The sequence below is a fragment of the Mesoplodon bidens genome (genome assembly GCF_964165515.1).
Source record: "Mesoplodon bidens genome assembly, chromosome: 2".
NCBI classification, from domain to species: Eukaryota; Metazoa; Chordata; class Mammalia; order Artiodactyla; family Ziphiidae; genus Mesoplodon; species Mesoplodon bidens.
This window is the reverse complement of record NC_138177.1, coordinates 169,395,354-169,413,185: the sequence shown is the minus strand read 5'-3', so window position 1 is coordinate 169,413,185 and position 17,832 is coordinate 169,395,354. Positions and strand designations below refer to the sequence as shown.

The 17,832-nt window shown below is 51.4% G+C and overlaps 3 protein-coding genes across 3 annotated transcripts; all 3 read left to right on the top strand.

Moving 5' to 3' along the window:
• Positions 1-3,576: 3,576 nt before the first annotated feature.
• On the top strand, positions 3,577-6,527 carry C1QA (complement C1q A chain). Its single transcript, XM_081214594.1, has 3 exons — positions 3,577-3,592; positions 4,534-4,703; positions 5,778-6,527. The coding sequence occupies exons 2-3, from the start codon at positions 4,541-4,543 to the stop codon at positions 6,350-6,352; spliced, it is 738 nt and encodes a 245-aa protein (XP_081070720.1). The 5' UTR covers positions 3,577-3,592; positions 4,534-4,540; the 3' UTR covers positions 6,353-6,527.
• A 2,979-nt stretch (positions 6,528-9,506) lies between these two features.
• C1QC (complement C1q C chain) lies at positions 9,507-14,554 on the top strand. Its single transcript, XM_081214586.1, has 3 exons — positions 9,507-9,625; positions 9,905-10,097; positions 13,719-14,554. The coding sequence occupies exons 2-3, from the start codon at positions 9,917-9,919 to the stop codon at positions 14,273-14,275; spliced, it is 738 nt and encodes a 245-aa protein (XP_081070712.1). The 5' UTR covers positions 9,507-9,625; positions 9,905-9,916; the 3' UTR covers positions 14,276-14,554.
• A 1,727-nt stretch (positions 14,555-16,281) lies between these two features.
• LOC308605517 (heterogeneous nuclear ribonucleoproteins A2/B1-like) lies at positions 16,282-17,358 on the top strand (the record flags this gene model as incomplete). Its single annotated transcript, XM_081215625.1, has 1 exon — positions 16,282-17,358. One exon carries the CDS (start codon positions 16,282-16,284, stop codon positions 17,356-17,358), a length of 1,077 nt encoding a protein of 358 aa, XP_081071751.1.
• Between the last annotated feature and the right edge of the window lie 474 nt (positions 17,359-17,832).

The following is a 17,832-nucleotide window of genomic DNA, read 5'->3' as shown; positions in this document are numbered from 1 at the left end:
TGTAAATAGTTGCCAGCGCAAGGCAAATTCATGTTTTGCTTTTTGGGAACTCTGGAATTTTTTTCAAATATTTTTCATCCGCGGTTGGTGGAATCTGTGGATGCAGAACCCTCGGACGCTGAGTGCTGACTGTACTACAAGGGGCAGGAGAAAACTTGCTGGGGTGATGGAAATGTTCTGTATTTTGATCTGGGTGGTGGTAAAGGATATCTTCATTTACATGAGAAGCCATTGAACAGGGCACTTAAGATTTGTGCATTTTACCGTATGTCAATTATACCTCAATGTTTTTTAATTTAAAAAAAGGAATACAAGAACTTCAGGGTTACATTATATGCACATTTGACTATCTGTATTTTGCCTAGTAAACTTCAGAGTGAGAAAGAGCTAATGATACCAATGAAAATAAGGTAAGGGATGCTGCCCATCACTCCAGACCCTCAAGGAGCCTATTCTGGAGCGTTTTCCTGCCTCAAATCCAGAGCCTCTCGTGGTCTAAATGCCTCACCACTGAGTACAACTCTAAACTTTAAAGATTGAATTTCTTTCTTTTTTTTTTTTTGAAAAGGGGGTATATATTAGCCAACTGATATGCAACTGAAGAACAGGAAATCTGTTCTGATGTCAAAGCTAAAAGTGACAGGGCTTCCCTGGTGGTGCAGTGGTTGAGAGTCCGCCTGCCGATGCAGGGGACGCGGGTTCGTGCCCCGGTCTGGGAGGATCCCACGTGCCGCGGAGCGGCTGGGCCCATGAGCCATGGCTGCTGAGCCTGTGTGTCCGGAGCCTGTGCTCCGCAACGGGAGAGGCCCCAGGGGTAAGAGGCCCGCATACCGAAAAAAAAAAAAAGCTAAAAGTGACAGCATAGAAGTATCCCGAAATGGTAATACAGTCTCCAAACATGGCGCTTTCCTAAGAATTTCTTCCAAGGGTAATACTGACCATTTACAATTACTGCCTTATATGCTGATTTTGGAACCCAGCCCTTGAGTGAGATGTGACTCCACCATAAGGAATTTGAGTAATTTAGAAATTATTTTTCTGGTTATTCCTTAGACCCTTGGCTATACTGTGGGATGGAGCTCCTGGATCCTGACCTCACAAGCATGACAAGGGGTTTCCTCTCATCCCTATATCTCCTACCTCCCCTCCAAGAGCCTGAGCTCTGGAGAAAAGGAAGAGAACGCCATCCCCTCTGATTGAAGGTGTCCCAGCTGTGACATTCACAGGACTATTGCCAACCCATTACTTTTCACACTAATGATATGTTTATTACTATCGATGTCTTTTATTTCTTGGGAAGTGTTTATACTCTTGTAACAGCCTGATAAGTGAAATCATCCAACACTTGGAAATAAGGCAAATAGATAACTGGTGTCCTTTCAAAGTCAAATTCGAGTAGTGTCTAACAAGCCTTCCTAAGGATCATCTGACACTCCAGGGGAATGTCACTTTGCTTGACTTATTATTTACTATTGATTAGGGCCCAGGCTCTATAAAGATAGCTGTTAGCTGGTACAAAACTGATAAGTTGCCAATTATTTTTGTCTGATAGAGATGCAAATGATTTCTTTCCATTACAGAAGATAGCCCCAACTTTAGGATTTTATTGCCCTATAGAACATTAACCAGTTTTGTATGTAACTTAGCAACCTTATGAATATTCCAGAATTCTTGGTTTTTTGGTTATTGTTGTTTTTGTTTTTACTGAATCTTTTTTACCATATATAGGTATATATAAATTTTTTTCTCATATCCTTCATTGCACTAGCTTTGTTCCTTCATTTATAAGCTACAAAGAAAATTCACATGAGCTCACTATGTATTTCTATATGAATTGTGTATTTAATATTTTGAAAACTATATTTTGAGAAGCCTTTCACAGTATTTGTTTTTCCCTCATGCCACCTCTGCCGTCCTCTGCTTCCCACCACTCTCTCATCTTGAGAAAGTGAGGCTCAGAGAGGTTAGGTAACTTGCCCAAGGTCACACAGATATTATTCATAATGATGACTTTTTTTTTTTTTTTTTTTTGCGGTACGCGGGCCTCTCACTGTTGTGGTCTCTCCCGTTGCGGAGCACAGGCTCCGGACGCGCAGGCTCAGCGGCCATGGCTCAGGGGCCCAGCCACTCCGTGGCATGTGGGATCTTCCTGGACCAGAGCACGAACCCGTGTCCCCTGCATTGGCAGGCAGACTCTCAACCACTGCACCACCAGGGAAGCCCAATGATGACTTATTTTAATGTGGTGTTTGACAGTATAAACTTCCTCATAAATTCATATAATCCCTCGGCAGCTCACTGAGGAGACTGTATCATCCCCATTTTACAGATAAAGAAACTGAGGTCTGGAAAAGTGATGTGGCTTGTCCAAGGTCATAGAGAAATTCTAGTTCCCCTAAGCCCCTGAATCCTGGAGAGCAGTAGAGGGGCTGGCAGGAGGAGCTCTGTGTTCCCACCCTTAAACCAGAGCATCCCTGTCTAGATTTGTTATATATATATATATTGTATGTCACACAAGATTGCAAATGAAAAAGGAGTCCCAAAGGCTTGAAAACCCTGACCCTAGACTGTCTTCACCTGCCCAGGTACAATAGCCCTCCCTCTTCTCCTCCACCTCCTCCTCTCCTCCTCCCCCTCTTCCTCTCCTCCTCCCTCTGGAAAGCAAAACAAAACAACAACAATGACGAAAAACATGGTCATGGGAAGAAACAGAACGACATGGTCAGCCCAGGCCTGAACACATTGGTCTCCAGTCTGGAGGAGACAGAATCACTCAATCTAAAGGAAAACATTCTCCGGGTCCAAGCTGTCAATGACAAAGTGAGCTGTGCTGACAGGTAGTGAGCACCCCATCAGTGAGAGTGAGTAAGGCTAGATGATCCATCCAAATGTTAACAGCAATTTTCTAGATGGGCTTTTGTCACTAATTTTTAAATGTTGATAAAAGCTAATTATTAAGTGGTCACCATGTGTCCACTGTTTTGTATATGTATTATGTCATTAAAACTTTATAATATTCGACAAGGTAGAATCTGTTGTTTCCAATTTACGAACAAACAAACTGAGACCCCAGGAGGTTAAGTATCTTTCCAAGGACATGCAGCTAGGAAGTGGCAGGTCTAGGAAGCTGATTACTGAGCTTCCCATTACTATTGCACTGTTCTTCTTTCTTCTGTATTTCCAAGCTTTGGCAATGAATACATGCTGCTTTCATAATCATGAAAGTCTTACAAGTTACTGATTTTGTAAAGGTTCCTTCTGCCCTGATGTTCTAGGCCTCTGTGGGTCTCTCAGCCCTGCCCAGTATCCCCACCACGGCTCCCCCGGCAGACTCCGCCTTGCTGTCCCTGTCCCCACACCATCTGTGGCTGGGGTAGGATGTCCCATGTCCCAGTCTTGCTGAGGTCTGCTCAAAATGTCCCTTGCAGGCCTGTGGCCCTAGGGCAACACTGGGGGCAGTTTCAGGGAAGGAGAAGGGGAAGTGGGAAGGGATGTGAAAGTTGGCCACAGGCCAGCACCGCCCTGCTGGGTGTCCCACAGGGGTCCCTGGGTGAAGGACGGGAGTATCCAGTGCGTTGACGACCAGAGGCAGGTGAGGCCAGCGCTTGACAGGGAGGGAGCTGTAAAGTTCAGGGAACCAGGAGGGGTGGCCCAGGAGGCTGGACCGGGCAGGGAGGGAGGGAGACCTCTGCTGGCTGGTTCTGTGCCAGGACAGTGTTGTGGGGTGGGGGTGGGGGGACAATGATCTAGGACCCAGAATGAGTGAGTGGGGGGACCTTAACTCCAGGGGCTTGGGGGGAGGGGGGAGGTAGTGACAGACCCATGAGCTGTAACCAAAGTTCCTGGGTCCTGCTCCCCCCCCCACAAAACACAAGAAGCTGGGAAAAGGTTGGGGGTGTCAGAGCCCAGCAGAGGGGTCCCACGAAGGGATAGCGGTGGCAGTCAGCCCTCTGTCCTCCGGTGGGTGCTGAAAGGGGCCGAGTGTGTGGAGGAAGGAACAGATGTGTGTGTCAGGTGTTTGTGAATTCTGGTGTGTATGCACAGCTCTGCCATCTGGGTGAGAGGGTGTAAATTAAACAGGGAGAAGGCACTCAATAAATATTTGTTCAGTCATCTGTAGGAGTGTATGACTGTGTGTGTCCAGGTGAGTGAGGGGGGGCATGTCATTTTGGGTGTCAGCTTGTGTGTCCAGGAGTGTGTGGTGGACTTTTGAGTTTGCTTATTGTGTCGTGTAGGTGCGTGAGGGAAAAGCTGTGTTCGTGTGTCTGAGTGTGTAACTATATGGGTATGTTCAGTTGCATGCGTGTATCTGTGTGAGTTTGTGGTTCTGCGTGTATGTTTGGGGTCCCTGGAGCAGGATGGAGGGTGGATATTGAAGGCCCTCGAGGGGGTGTGTGTGCAATGGTCGGGGAGATGATATATATATATATAGACAGATAGAATTGGGCAGGGTTGGGGGGTTCAAGTGTGGGTGTTGGGTGTGCATGAGTGTGTGATGTCCAGCCTGCCCAGGCCCTGCCCATGTCTCCACAGTGGCACCATGGAAGCCCCCTGGGGCTGGCTGGTGATCGGTGTGCTGGCCATATCCCTGGCCTCTTCGGTGACCCAGGACGTTTGCCGAGCACAGGATGGGAGGGACGGGGCCGCAGGAATACCCGGCCGACCCGGACGGACAGGCCTCAAGGGGGAGCGAGGGGAGCAGGGTAAGCCCTCCCTCTGGACCCCAGCCCCTCATCCCTGGGCTTCGCCTGGCCACCAGGGTGGGGCTCGGGATGCCACTGAGAAACAGGAGTCCACCTGGGCCAACACATGAAGCCTCTCCAGTCTGCACTTGGTCCCAGGGGCTGAGGGGGGCCTAGCCTTCTTCCAAGGCCATGTCCACAGGCCCCATTAGCCTCTCTGTATCCCCTTTACTGCCCGGGTCCTCTTTCTTTGGCCTCACCTTCCTCCTCTGGACAGTGGGTCACTGCAAGCAATGAATATGAAAGGTCCCAAAGCTGTGCTCAGTCTTTGGTCTTTGTTCAGTTACCAGAAAGATTAATGCCCTTGGCTTTAGACTCAGGAGCCCTTGTCTTGCTGTGTGACCTTGAGCGACTTACTGATCTTCTCTGAGACTCAGTTTCCTCATCTGTAAAATGGAGAAATAACCCCACCTAGCACATTGAGAGGGATCAATTCATGGCAACTATCTTTTTTGCTTCCAGCTTCCCCACAACTCTGTCCCTGCGTCCCCCTTCCCTCCCCCTTCAGGCTTCAGAAACTCTCATGTTCTAGAAAAAAGGCTAAGGGTGAAGGGAAAGGGAGGAGGGCACGACCAGAGCAGGAAAGGAGAGTCTCATGTAATCGCCCTGAGCCTCCCAGTCCACAGCAGACCAGAAAGATCGGCATAGGCATTTGCAAACAATCTGCACACAGGCATCCTACATGTAGTCCCTGAATCTGAAGAAGTCAAGGTCAGTGCCCTGGGGGGAGTGTGGAGTGCACGGCTGTGGGCAGGAGTACAGTGAAGCCAGTGGACTGCTTTTTCCAGAACCAGACACTCCCAAGTGCCTGTTCACATTTCTCTCCATTTTACAGACAAAGAAGCTGAGTCTCAGAGAGGTTGAGACACGTGCCCAAGGTCATGCACAGCCAGTCAGAATCAATGTCTTGAAGGCCCAGACACTCCCCCTATCCTCTATCCCACAGCCGTCCGGGGTCCCAGCCACTTCCCTGAGGTCTGGAGGACACTAGACCAATTGGGACTCTCACTCCCAATCTGGCCTTTCTCCCCACAGGGGCCCCTGGTATCCGGACAGGCGTCCGTGGCCTTAAAGGAGACCAGGGAGAGCCTGGGCCCCATGGAAAACCTGGCAGAATGGGCTACCCAGGACCCAGCGGCCCCCTGGGGCCCCCTGGCCTCCCAGGGTTGAAGGGCATCAAGGGCAACCCCGGAAACATCCAGGACCAGCCACAGCCGGCCTTCTCGGCCGTGAGACGGAACCCTCCGACGGGCGGCAACGTGGTCATCTTCGACACGGTCATCACCAACCAGGAGAGCCCATACCAGAGCCACTCGGGCCGGTTCATCTGCTCTGTGCCGGGTTACTACTACTTCACCTTCCAGGTGGTGTCCAAGTGGGACATCTGCCTGTCCATCGTGTCCTTTGGGAGGGGCCAAGTCCAGCGTTCCTTGGGCTTCTGTGACAGCAACAGCAAAGGAGTCTTCCAGGTGGTGTCCGGGGGTACGGTGTTCCAGCTCCAGCAGGGAGACCAGGTCTGGATTGAAAAAGACCCCAATAAGGGCCGCATTTACCAGGGTTCAGAGGCCGACAGCGTCTTTAGCGGCTTCCTCATCTTCCCATCCACCTGAGCCCCTCCCCACCATGGCCTCCGCTTCCTGCTCTGTGACCCTGGCCCACTCACTCCACCCTTATGGTGTCTATGCCCTGCTCTGTAAAGTCGGGGTGCTGTTGCTTTAGCTGCCTGAAGGAAGATCATTTCTTGGAACCCTTCCTGGAATAAAGACCTGAGTCCATGTCTGCTGAGCTTGAAGTTCAGTCGCTACCCTGGCCGTTGGGACGGAGGCTTAAGAATGACAACAATTACTGAGTGCTTACAGGCCAGGCCTGCATTTAATATTTTACAATAAATAGTTAGCAGGTCCTGGGAGCCTCATCGGCCTGGCCTCAAATCCTGGGCCACCATTTACTTACTAGTTGTTCAATTATTTGCATTTTATGTTACTTCAGTGAATCTGTTTCCTTATCTGTAAAGTGGGAATTCTGATGGCACCTTCCTCAAAGGGTTGTTGGGAGGATTAAATGACTTAATATATGCATAGTCGTGCATAGTAAGGGTTACATACGTTTTAGCCTTAACTATATTTTGTTTGATCTTTACAGTTGAGCTCTGAGGTGGGTATTATGACCTTATTTTACAGATAATGAAACTGAGGCTAGGGGGCTGGGACAAACTTAAAGCCCAAGGTTAGTGTGTAAGGGGAGAAGCTGGGGTTTGACTCCAAGTCCTACTGACGCCCAAGCCTGTGTGTCTACCTACTACCCTAGCCAGCCTCCACAGACGCACGCCTGACAATTGACACGTGTCATTTCCAGCGCTCAACCAGAAAGGCAGATCCAAGGGCATCCAGAAGTCTTCCTGAAGCCAGGTTTCCCGAGGCCAGAGCTGGACTTCTACCCCGGCAGGCACAGAGGCTGGGGCTGCTGCCTGCTGGGTATCCCACCTGGGTGGGGACTGGGAGGGTCTGGAATGTTTGTGGTGCTTTCGCAGGGTCCCACTTAGCCTGTCTGGGTGCTGCTCAGAAGCAAAAAGCCCCACTATGCCCTTCGTATGTGAGAAAAGTAAGGCGACCAGAAGTTCAGTCCTGAAAATGTCCAGTGTCCTGTGCTTTTTCCCAAAGGAAGCCGATTTTACCTTTGTGCTGCAGACATTCACGTATGCACACACACGCACAAGAATACACATCACATTTGCGCACACACCTCCCGAGATGCACGTGGACCCACATTCCTGGACCAAGACTCGTCTACTCCTCACCCACACACCCACGCCCTGCGACCCACCGGCTGCACCCCTGGACGCACTACCTACGCCTCCAGACCCACAGGCGCACTCAAGGATACACATGCGTCATACCCGTGCACACCCACCTCGTACACCCACGTGCCCCCATCAACCATCAGTAGTGCTCTCACACACGTGTTCCAGACACACCCCTGACACGAAGGTGCACACACCCTCCTCTCCCTCTGACGTGCATGTGCCTTAGAAACGCCTGTGATCTCCGAGTCCTCATGTACCCACAACCTCCACGCCTGCCTTCCCCACACACTCAAGACCCACTTGGTGGGGGGGATCCAGGCCCATCAACAGCCTTCGGGGCTCAGGAAGAAGAGAGTAAAGCTCTGCAGCCCCAGAGCAGTTCTGGACTCCTCAGCCCCCTGCCCACCCAGAACACACACACCCACGGACTGGGAAGAGAAACAGATCTGTGAGCACCTACTATGTGCTGGACATTTTATAACCATGGATGCATTTAATTCCAGCAAAATCCATGAGGACCCTGAGGCTCACAGAAAGGAGACATCTACCCAAGGTCACACTGCCAGAAAGTGGCAGGGCCTGAATTTGAACCAGGTCTGCCTGACCCCAAAGTGAAGGGCTTCTTTCATTGCAACGGGGCTCAAAGACAACGTCAGGGGTAGAGGGCCCGTAAGAAGCTGGAGAGGCCAGGCTATAGAAATGGCGGGGGTGCGGGGAGCACCCCACTGCTTCTTACCATAAATTCCACCCATACCTACCCCTCTTTGCAGAGGAAAATCACTTGCCCCTCTGGAAGGAGGGGACCCAGCCGCAACCCAGGCGGGCGGGGCAGGGGCGGGCTGAGCACGGGCTGAGGCTGCCACCTGCTGGAGAAGCCGGACCCAGGCGCGAAGGAGGTGAGGACTGAAGATGGGAGAGAGGCCTGGGCGCCCTCGGCCGGGTCCCCCACCCTTCATAATGCTGTGTCCATCATTTCTGCTCTCTCCAGCCTTCCACGCACCTGGGAATTCCAGGGACAAGTACATTCACGTCCTCGCTCTTGTTGCACACCCTGTAGCCCTGTGCCAGAGGGTGGAGAGCCAGCTGGGGACACTGAGGCCCTGAGGGTCACCCAGCAAAGCAGGGGTAGGGCTCGGAACTCTGCTCATGGCTGGCACAGGGCTAAGTACTGTGTATGCATTGGCACTGCCCTGCACGGAAGCTACTGGAAACCCTCATTTACAGAGGCAAAGCCTGGTCCTCCCCTACCACCCAGTATACAGATGGGATGACTGAGACCTAGGGGCCAGTGGTTTGCTGAAGGTCTCGGGGCCAGGGAGTGGCAGGGCTGGAAGGAGAACCCAAGGCCGCTGACTTTGTAGCCAGAAGAATCTGTCGGCCACAGCAGGCTGCCTGCTGTCAAAGTTTGCCCTGGATGTCCACCCCCAAGTAAGGCAAATGGGAGGGGGCATATGGGAGCCTCTAGAATAAGACCTGTCACTTCAGAGGTGCATATGAGGCTTGTTTCTGAGGGCAGCTAAGCAGAGGGGTCAGAACGAGGCTTTGGACCCAAGAAACCATTCACTAAGTGACTTTGGGCAAGGGTTTTCACTTTCCTCAGCCTCAGTTTCCTCATCTGTACAGGGGGAATTATAACTTCCCCCTAGGGATCTTGCGAAACAATGGGGTCTCAGGCACAGTAGATGGCAACAAACAGGGAAGGGCATTAGCTGGGCTGAACTTGACTCTAAGGGAAGTCTGCCCAGGCGGCTGATGTTTACACGCACACACACATATAGGCACCCTTCAGCAGACCCGGGGCAGCGGACATTTCCTCATTTCAGACACTCATGACCTGGAGGTGGAGGGACACAGGGACAACAGTGCGGTCAGCCTGGCTCAGCACCCAAGAGAAAGTATTGAGTCAGGAAAAATTATGGGAAAGGGGATGTGGTACTGGGGAGAGGAGGGGAGGGGACAGCGCAGACTGCCCAGGCCCTTCTTGTTGTGTCCACACTGATACGGTGTCCTCCTGCCTTGGAGAGGGAAGCAGATCTGAGGACATCTCTGTGACCAGACCAGAAACCTCCCACCTGTCCAGGTGAGGACAAATGGCAGCTTCTCCACGCTGCCACTTCCTGAAATGTGGCCCCAGGGACAGCCTGATTTGTGAGAGGAAGGAGGGTCCCCATCTCCGCTAAGCCGGGGCCTGAGCTTGAAGAAGAGGCCCCATTCCCCATCCATTGTGCGGTCCCAAGGGGCGAGGGGCCGGGGAAGGGAGGTCAGCTCCTGAGGGCTGAGAAGGACGGCCCCTGGGGAGAGAGAGAATGAGGAGGGCAGGCCAGGGGCTGGGGGACAACTCAGCTCTCTCCCCATCCAGCTCCTTCCCCAAATGGACATGGGGTCCAGCTCCTGGCCCCCCCTTGTACCAAACCTGCTGCTGCTCTTGCTGGCACTGCTGCCTGGGGGCCAAGCTGGCACAGACTGCTATGGGATCGCCGGGATGCCGGGCCTGCCCGGGGCCCCAGGGAAGGATGGGCATGACGGATTGCCAGGGCCCAAGGGTGAACCAGGTGAGTCTGCTGGCCTGCTGGGGAGGGGTCACCTAGGGCCTGGGGGCAGGAGTCGGAAGTGTCCATCTGGGGCTGACTCTGGGGTAGGTGGACAGCTGCTTGATGGAGAGGAGTGTGGTCCCTCCAGCCACGCCTGCTCCCAGGGCAGAGTCTTAACTTTGTGGCAGGTCTAGCCCCTCTCCTCCTCAGAGCCCGGCCTCCGGCCACCCCTCACCTCTTTGCTCCTCAGTTTCCCCATCTGATAACAGGGAGAGAACAAGAGCACCTGCCCTAGAAGGTGGCAGGGAGGATCACGGAAGATGATCCAGGTGAAAGCCTTTGGCAAACTCTAAAGCGCTCTGTTACTATTTTATTCCAACCCCTCCACGACTTGCCCTGCAACATGGACCCCAGTGACTGTATACAATGCCCAGGTGGCCAGGGTTCAAGTCCCAGCCCCACCACTTCCCACTGTGTGAACTTGCACAGGTTACATAACCTCCCAGTGCCTCAGTTTCCTCATCTGTAAAATGGGGAGATGGTAGTACCTACTGCACAGGGGTGCTGTGATGATTAATAAAATTAAATATAAAACAGTACTAACACGTGGTAGGTATCAGTAAGTGTGGGCTATGGTTGTTACTGCTGTTGTCATCTTTGTTTTTATCAGAGATGTGTGCTCCCTTCACTCCCTAGGATTCTGGGTAGTTGGAGAGGTAAGGAGTAAGGAGTCAGGATCACAGTCACAGAATCTTCTGGTGGAGATTCACAGGCAAGCCCTAGCATGACTGAAAAGGGCTGAGGACATGAACGGGCACTGGCGTTGGGTGAGAACTGGAGTCTGCTGGTGACTTGTCTGAGAGTAGGTGCACATCTGGGGGTGGAATGTGTCCAGAGTGGGCATGAGGGAGGCTGGGGTGCAGCTGGGCAGAGGTGACAAGGGTGGCAGAGGCTCTGGGCGAGGGAGGCCAGTGGAGGGGAATGTCCTTAGGAATTTCCCACTGTCATCTTCCCTCCTGGCAATAGAGTGTAATTGTACCAACATTCCAGAAGGAATTCTCCAGTTCAGGGTGAGTCAAATGAAGCCCCCAGGTCTGCCATTTTTCCAGGACCCTGTACTTCACAGCTGCCTCTGGTCATCTCACTGTGTGGGATGGCTGATGGACACCAATTTTTTTTAATATAAATTTATTTATTTTTTATTTATTTATTTTTGGCTGCTTTGGGTCTTCGTTGCTGTGCGCGGTCTTTCTCTAGTTGCAGAGAGCAGGGGCTACTCTTTGTTGAGGTGCACGGGCTTCTCATTGCAGTGGCTTCTCTTGTTGCAGAGCACAGGCTCTAGGCGCGTGGGCTTCAGTAGTTGTGGCACGCGGGCTTCAGTAGTTGTGGCACACGGGCTTAGTTGCTCTGCAGCATGTGGGGTCTTCCCGGACCAGGGATCCAACCTGTGTCCCCTGCACTGGCAGGTGGATTCCCCACCACTGCGCCACCAGGGAAGTCCTGGACACCAATTTTTAGCTCCTAATTTGTGCCAGGCACGGTTCCAAGTGCTCTATGTATATTCATCTCATGAGGTAGATAAAATTAACTCTATTTTACAAATGAGAAAACTGAGGACAAAATCCTTTGAAGAAACGATTTACTCCAATTTTACAAATGTCAAAGCTGAGGTTCAGAGAGATTGAGCAACTTGCCCCAAGTCACACACTGGAATCCCGTCCAACTTCCAAGGCCACGCCCTTAACCGCTACCCTGCATTGCCTCTCAGGCCCCCTCCCCACTGCCGTGTCCCCCCCTCCCAGTTGGTTGCTGGAAGTCAACCTGAAACATGAGACACAGCCCTGCTTAACATAGCTGACAGCCATCACCGAGACCTGACATTACTGAGCACTGCCTATGAGGTGCCCGGCACGGGCATTCTCCCACCCCACTCTGCCAGCAGCTCTGTGGGATCCGTTCTATCATGCCCTTATCTCAACTGGGCAAACAGAGGCTCTGGGAGGGGAGATCACCTGCCCGGGATCACGTGGTCTGACGCTTAGGTCTGTTGGGTTCTGATTCCCCACTCCTAACCCTGGGATCTAAAAGGCTCACAAGCCGCAGAAGATCTGTCACAGTAGGTCTGCACAGACACCCACCCCAAAGGTAGTCGGAGGAGGAAGCAGCCACGAGGGCCAGCAGGGGTGGTCAGAGAGGGCTTCCTGGAAGGGGAGACTGGAGCCAGGCCCTAAAAGATGAGTATGGTTTGGACAAGGGGAGAAGAAGCTCATAGGGGCTCAGATAACTAAGGCGGTAACCAGAGTCAGACACTCACTGGGACTAGCCAGACTTGACTGTGAGTCCTGACTCCACCTCCTACCAGCTGCATGGCCTTGGGCAAGTTTCTGACCTCAGTTTCCTCATATGTAACATGAAGTAAGTTGAAACAGGCCAGTTGTCAGAGGGGCTGAATTGGGCTGAGTCGGGCTGGGGGAGCTGGGGAAAGGCAGCCTCTGTGGCTCCATCCGGTGGATCCCACGTGCTAAGCTGGCCTGGGCCTGGGTGGTTCCAGCTCAGAAATGGAAACAGGTTTTGTGGGGCCCTGAATCTTATAAAATGTTGAGGATCCTCTTTAAGAAAAGTAATACAGAATTTGATGCGGGGGCGGGGGGAGGTTTCACAAATCTACACGTGCTACAAAATTGTTTCAGAACTATAACCACACAAATAATGCATGTAAAAGTGGAGCTCTGTGGATCGTACAAAGGTTAATTTCTTGGTTTTGATTTCGTACTTTAGTTATGTAAGATCGGGGACAACTAGGTAAAGGGTACATGAGACTTCCTTGTCCTTTTTTTTTTTTGCGGTACGCGGGCCTCTCACTGTTGTGGCCTCCCCCACTGCGGAGCACAGGCTCCGGATGCGCAGGCTCAGCGGCCACGGCTCACGGGCCCAGCCGCTCCGCGGCATGTGGGATCTTCCCAGACCAGGGCACGAACCCGTGTCCCCTGCATCGGCAGGCGGACTCTCAACCACTGCGCCACCAGGGAAGCCCCCTTGTCCTTTTTTTTTTTTTTTTTTTTTTGCAACATCCTATGAATCTAATTATTTCAACATAAAAAGTTGAAAAAATTATAAATGTAAAATTATGCAAAGGGTCTTGAAAGGGCCAGTGCAAGTAAATGGGGCCCAAAGCTTAAGTTTTAGGACCTTTCCAGGAAATCTGCCTCTGACTGATCTTCTGATTTTTGTCAAGAAAAACTAAGAACCTAGACTTTTAGGTGAGGAGTTATCTGAGGCTGCATGCTGTCCGTGGGCTGACAGTCATGGCCTCTGGAATGCTCTCTGAGATGAAGCCCAGCTCTGCCACCTCCTGAGCTGGCTGGTCCTACCCTCCTCTCCATCACAAACATGGAAACTGAGGCCAAGAGACGGGGCCGTGCTGTAGCCAAGGTCAGAGGGCAAGACCATGGGGAGACAGGATTTGAACCAGGGTCTCTCTCCCCTCTTCTCCCTGTCCACTGCTCCCAGGTGAATAGGCTACCCTCTGGGGGAAAGAGAGTCCAGAGACCAAACCCTGGTGGCATGTCCCCTGGAGGATAGCCCTGTCCCTCTTCCCTGTCCCCTGCCCCATCACTTCCTTCCCACCTGCTCTCTCCCCAGGAATCCCAGCTATCCCTGGGACACGAGGACCCAAGGGTCAGAAGGGAGATCCTGGCACACCTGGCTATCCTGGGAAAAATGGTCCCATGGGAACTCCTGGGATTCCAGGGGCTCCCGGCAACATGGGACCCCCTGGGGACCCGGGCGATGAGGGCAGGTACAAGCAGAACCACCAGTCAGTATTCACTGTCACACGGCAGACAGTCCAGTTCCCGGCGCCCAACAGCCTGGTCAAGTTCAACTCAGTCATCACAAACCCGCAGGGGGATTACGACACGAACACGGGCAAGTTCACCTGCAAAGTTCCCGGCCTCTACTACTTTGTCTACCACACGTCACACACGGCCAACCTGTGTGTGCAGCTGTACCGCAGCGGTGTCAAGGTGACCACCTTCTGTGACCACATGTCCAACAGCCAACAGGTCAGCTCAGGCAGTGTGCTGCTGCAGATGCAGGTGGGAGAGCAGGTGTGGCTGGCGGTCAACGACTACAACGGCATGGTGGGCACCGAGGGCTCCGACAGTGTCTTCTCCGGCTTCCTGCTCTTCCCTGAGTAGGGCAGGCAGGCCCGCTCCGCTCCCCGGGACCACCCCATCTCCCTCAGCTTCCCTGCAAGAACCCACTGGGCCACACATCCTTGCTCAGGTCATTCTCGCCACTGGATGGACTCCTCCTCCAGGAAGCCCACCCTGCCCTCCTGCCCTGAGTTCTCTCCCTCCTCCAAGCTCCTTCAGGAGTCACTGCTTTGACACTTAACCAACACCTTCTGATACTGTCATTAGTGTTTTCCACGTCTTGGAAGAGGCAGAGAGATACATGAATAAATAATTAAATCAAAGGCTATGCACGGCTCCGAATCCTCACTGCCAATTCCCTAAGCCATCTGTGGGCTCCAGATTCAGGCATCTAGCTGGTGTTCAGTAAAGCTTGGTGCCAAGGTAGAGACACTCAGCACCATTTGGTCATTTGGGAGAGAGATGGTCAAATGTGGCTGAAGGCTGCAAGGGGTCCCCAAGGGGCCATCTGCTGTCACTTGTTTGGGTGAGAGGCACTGCTCTCATTAGAGGTATTCGTGCTCACAGGTAAACGGGAGTGTGTTTGAATTCCCAGACCTATGTTGACCGATGTTGAGTTTTGGGAGCACCCATCACAGGAGGGTTTCGGCTCAGGCAGGCCCAGCACAGAGGAAGGCAAGATGTGCAATGAATTTGTGCCGAATTGATGAGTGAATTGGGGTGAATGAATGAATGAATGAATAGTGGGTAAATGACTGGCTAAAAGCAGAGTGAATGAATGAGTAAAAAAATCATAATAGCTAACATTTACTGAGCGCTCACTATACACCAGGCATTATGCTGACACATCTATTAAATGATTTAATATTCGTAATTATGCTCTAGGTGGGCATGGATGGGTGAGGGAGAGAGGGAGAATCTGACTCCCGGATGTCTGATTTTCCCCGAATAACTGAGACTCTGGGGGCCCCCAGGAGACCATCCAAAACCACTACTGCCCACAAGCCATCAGGGTTTCACTGTGAGACTCCTGACAGTTGGGCCCAGCTGCCCCGATCCTTGTTGGAGGACCAGGAAGCCGGCCGTAAGCTGCTGCCCTTTCGCTGCGCTCACCATGAGAAGGGGTTGCCAGTTCAGGTTCAAAAAGATAAAAAGTGTAACTTTCCTGTGCAGATTGAGGGTTTGGCCTCAGAGCCCAGTGAAACCCAAGGCTCACTCAGGCCAGGGAAAACCACCGCTGCCTGACTGGGCTCTCAGCTTGGTTCCACAAGACCCCACAGAACTCACAGAGGCATGAGATGGGCTGTAACCGCAGAGGCTGGAGCTCAGCTCTCCAGCCACTGCCATCCACTTTGGCTCCTTTGTTCCTGAAGGAAGCTGTTTCACACCCCCATAGCTTTGCCCATGATGTTCCTTCATTCTGTAGAGCCCCCACCCCGCTCATACAAATCCTCCGTCCACTTAGATAATACACGCTCAGCTGTCAGGCATCAACACAAAGATCACCTCCTCCATGAAGCCTTCTCTGATTCTCCCCTTCGTGTCCCCACAGCGTCCTCCACCGACTTGGACCACAGACTCATGACTTGTTAGAGCCCAGGTTCCCAAATCTGGGGGTGCAACAAAATTACCTACAGACTTATTTATAAAATAAAAAAGCAGATTTCTGGACCCAAGCCTGTTACACAAAGCTTTGGGGAGGACTGCTATTTCCAGCAAGCTACAGGCTGTCTACATCTCGGGAGTGGGTCACAGGACAGCTCTTGGGACTGGGGGAACCTGCATTGACCTGTTTCACCAATCAGCCTATTCTGAAAAATTGAAAGTTGCTCAAGGTTGATTCACGGGCTGTAGCGGCTCCAGAGGCAGCAACGCCGGGTCCCCGTGGAGGTGCTCCTAGAGTTGTGTTCCTGGAGCCGTGGAAGTTCTGACCGCAGGGTCAGGATCGATCAGGTCCGATCAGGTTTGTGTTCTCACCATAGCGCAGAGGCCAGTTCTGGTCCTGTTGGTGCCCTGAGATCTCCCTCATCCCCCTGAGTTTCGGGAAAATGGCTGAAGCTAGTAAGCCCATGCTGAAGAAAACTTCAAAATCTGTTCCTTTGGGGAGGAATAAGAGAGAAAAGGAACAATTCCGTAAACTCTTTATTGGTGGCTTGAGCTCTGAAACCACAGAAGAAAGTCTGTGGAACTACTACCAGCAATGGGGATATCTTACAGACTGTGTGTTAATACGGGACCCTGTAACCCAAAAATCAAGAAGATATGGTTTTGTCACTTTTTCATCCATGGCTGAGGTTGATGCTGTCATGGCTGCCAGACCTCATTCCATTGATGGGAAAACCGTTACGCCCAAACGTGCTGTCCCAAGAGAGGACTATGGAAAGCCGGGGGCTCTTGTCACTGTGAAGAAGCTGCTTGTTGGTGGAATTGCAGAGGATACTGAGGAACATCATCTTAGAGATTACTTTGAGAAATATGGAAAAATCAATGCCATCGAAATAATTACTGATGGGCAGTCAGGCAAGAAAAGAGGCTTTGGGTTTGTTGCTTTTGATGACCATGATCCCGTGGATAAGATTGTGTTGCAGAAAAATCATACCATCAATGGTCATCATGCAGAAGTAAGAAAGGCCTTGTCTAGACAAGAAATGCAAGAAGGCCAGTGTTCTAGAAGTGGAAGAGGAAGAAACGCTGGTTTTGTATATTTTCATGGTGGTGGTGGAAAGTTTGGAGCAGGAAACTTTGGAGAAAGAAACTTTAGAGGAGGATCTGATGGATATGGAAGAGGACATACATTTGGGGATGGCTATCATGGGTCTGGACGAGGACCTCGAGGTGGCAATTTGGGGGTTAGCCCTGGTCATGGAGGAGGACGAGGAGGATATGGTGGTGGATATGGCAACCAGGATGGGAGCTCCAGAGCTGGTTATGACAAATATGGAAGAAGAAATTATGGAAGTCAAAATTACAGTGATTTGGAGAATTATAAGCAGAAACCTTCTAAGTACGAATTACTGAAGAGTGGAAAACTTAGTGACTGCAGGAACATGGGAGGATCATATAGTGGAGGAAACTCTGGTCCAAGAGGCAATGGAGGAAGTGGGGGTTATGGACAGACAAGATGATATTGAGCTTCTTATTTGCCATGGGCTTGACTCTATAAATAGAGAATTAGAGCCCAGAGGTAACAGAAGAGCTTTAGGTTATCGAAATAACAATGTTCAGGAAACTCTTATCTCAGTCATGCATAAATATGCAGTGATATGGCAGAAGACACCAGAGCAGGTACACAGAGCCATTTTGTGAGTGGACTCAATTATGTAAGAACATTACCTTCCTGTGGAGGAAAGACTATAAAAAAATGCTTTTGAAAGAGTTTCTTAGTTTTTGAATTGTTGTGTCTTTCCAGTGGTCTCTATAAAAGTGTGGAAGCATCCCTTCTTTGATAATGTCAAATTTCAAAGTTTTGGGTGACATGTGAAACCTTTTTCACGATTTTTCTCAAAGTTTTGAAAGACTATTAGCCAGAATCATGGTGTAATAAGACATAACATCATTCTTCTTAAAAAAATCTATTTCGTGTGTAGAATTAAGAAGCT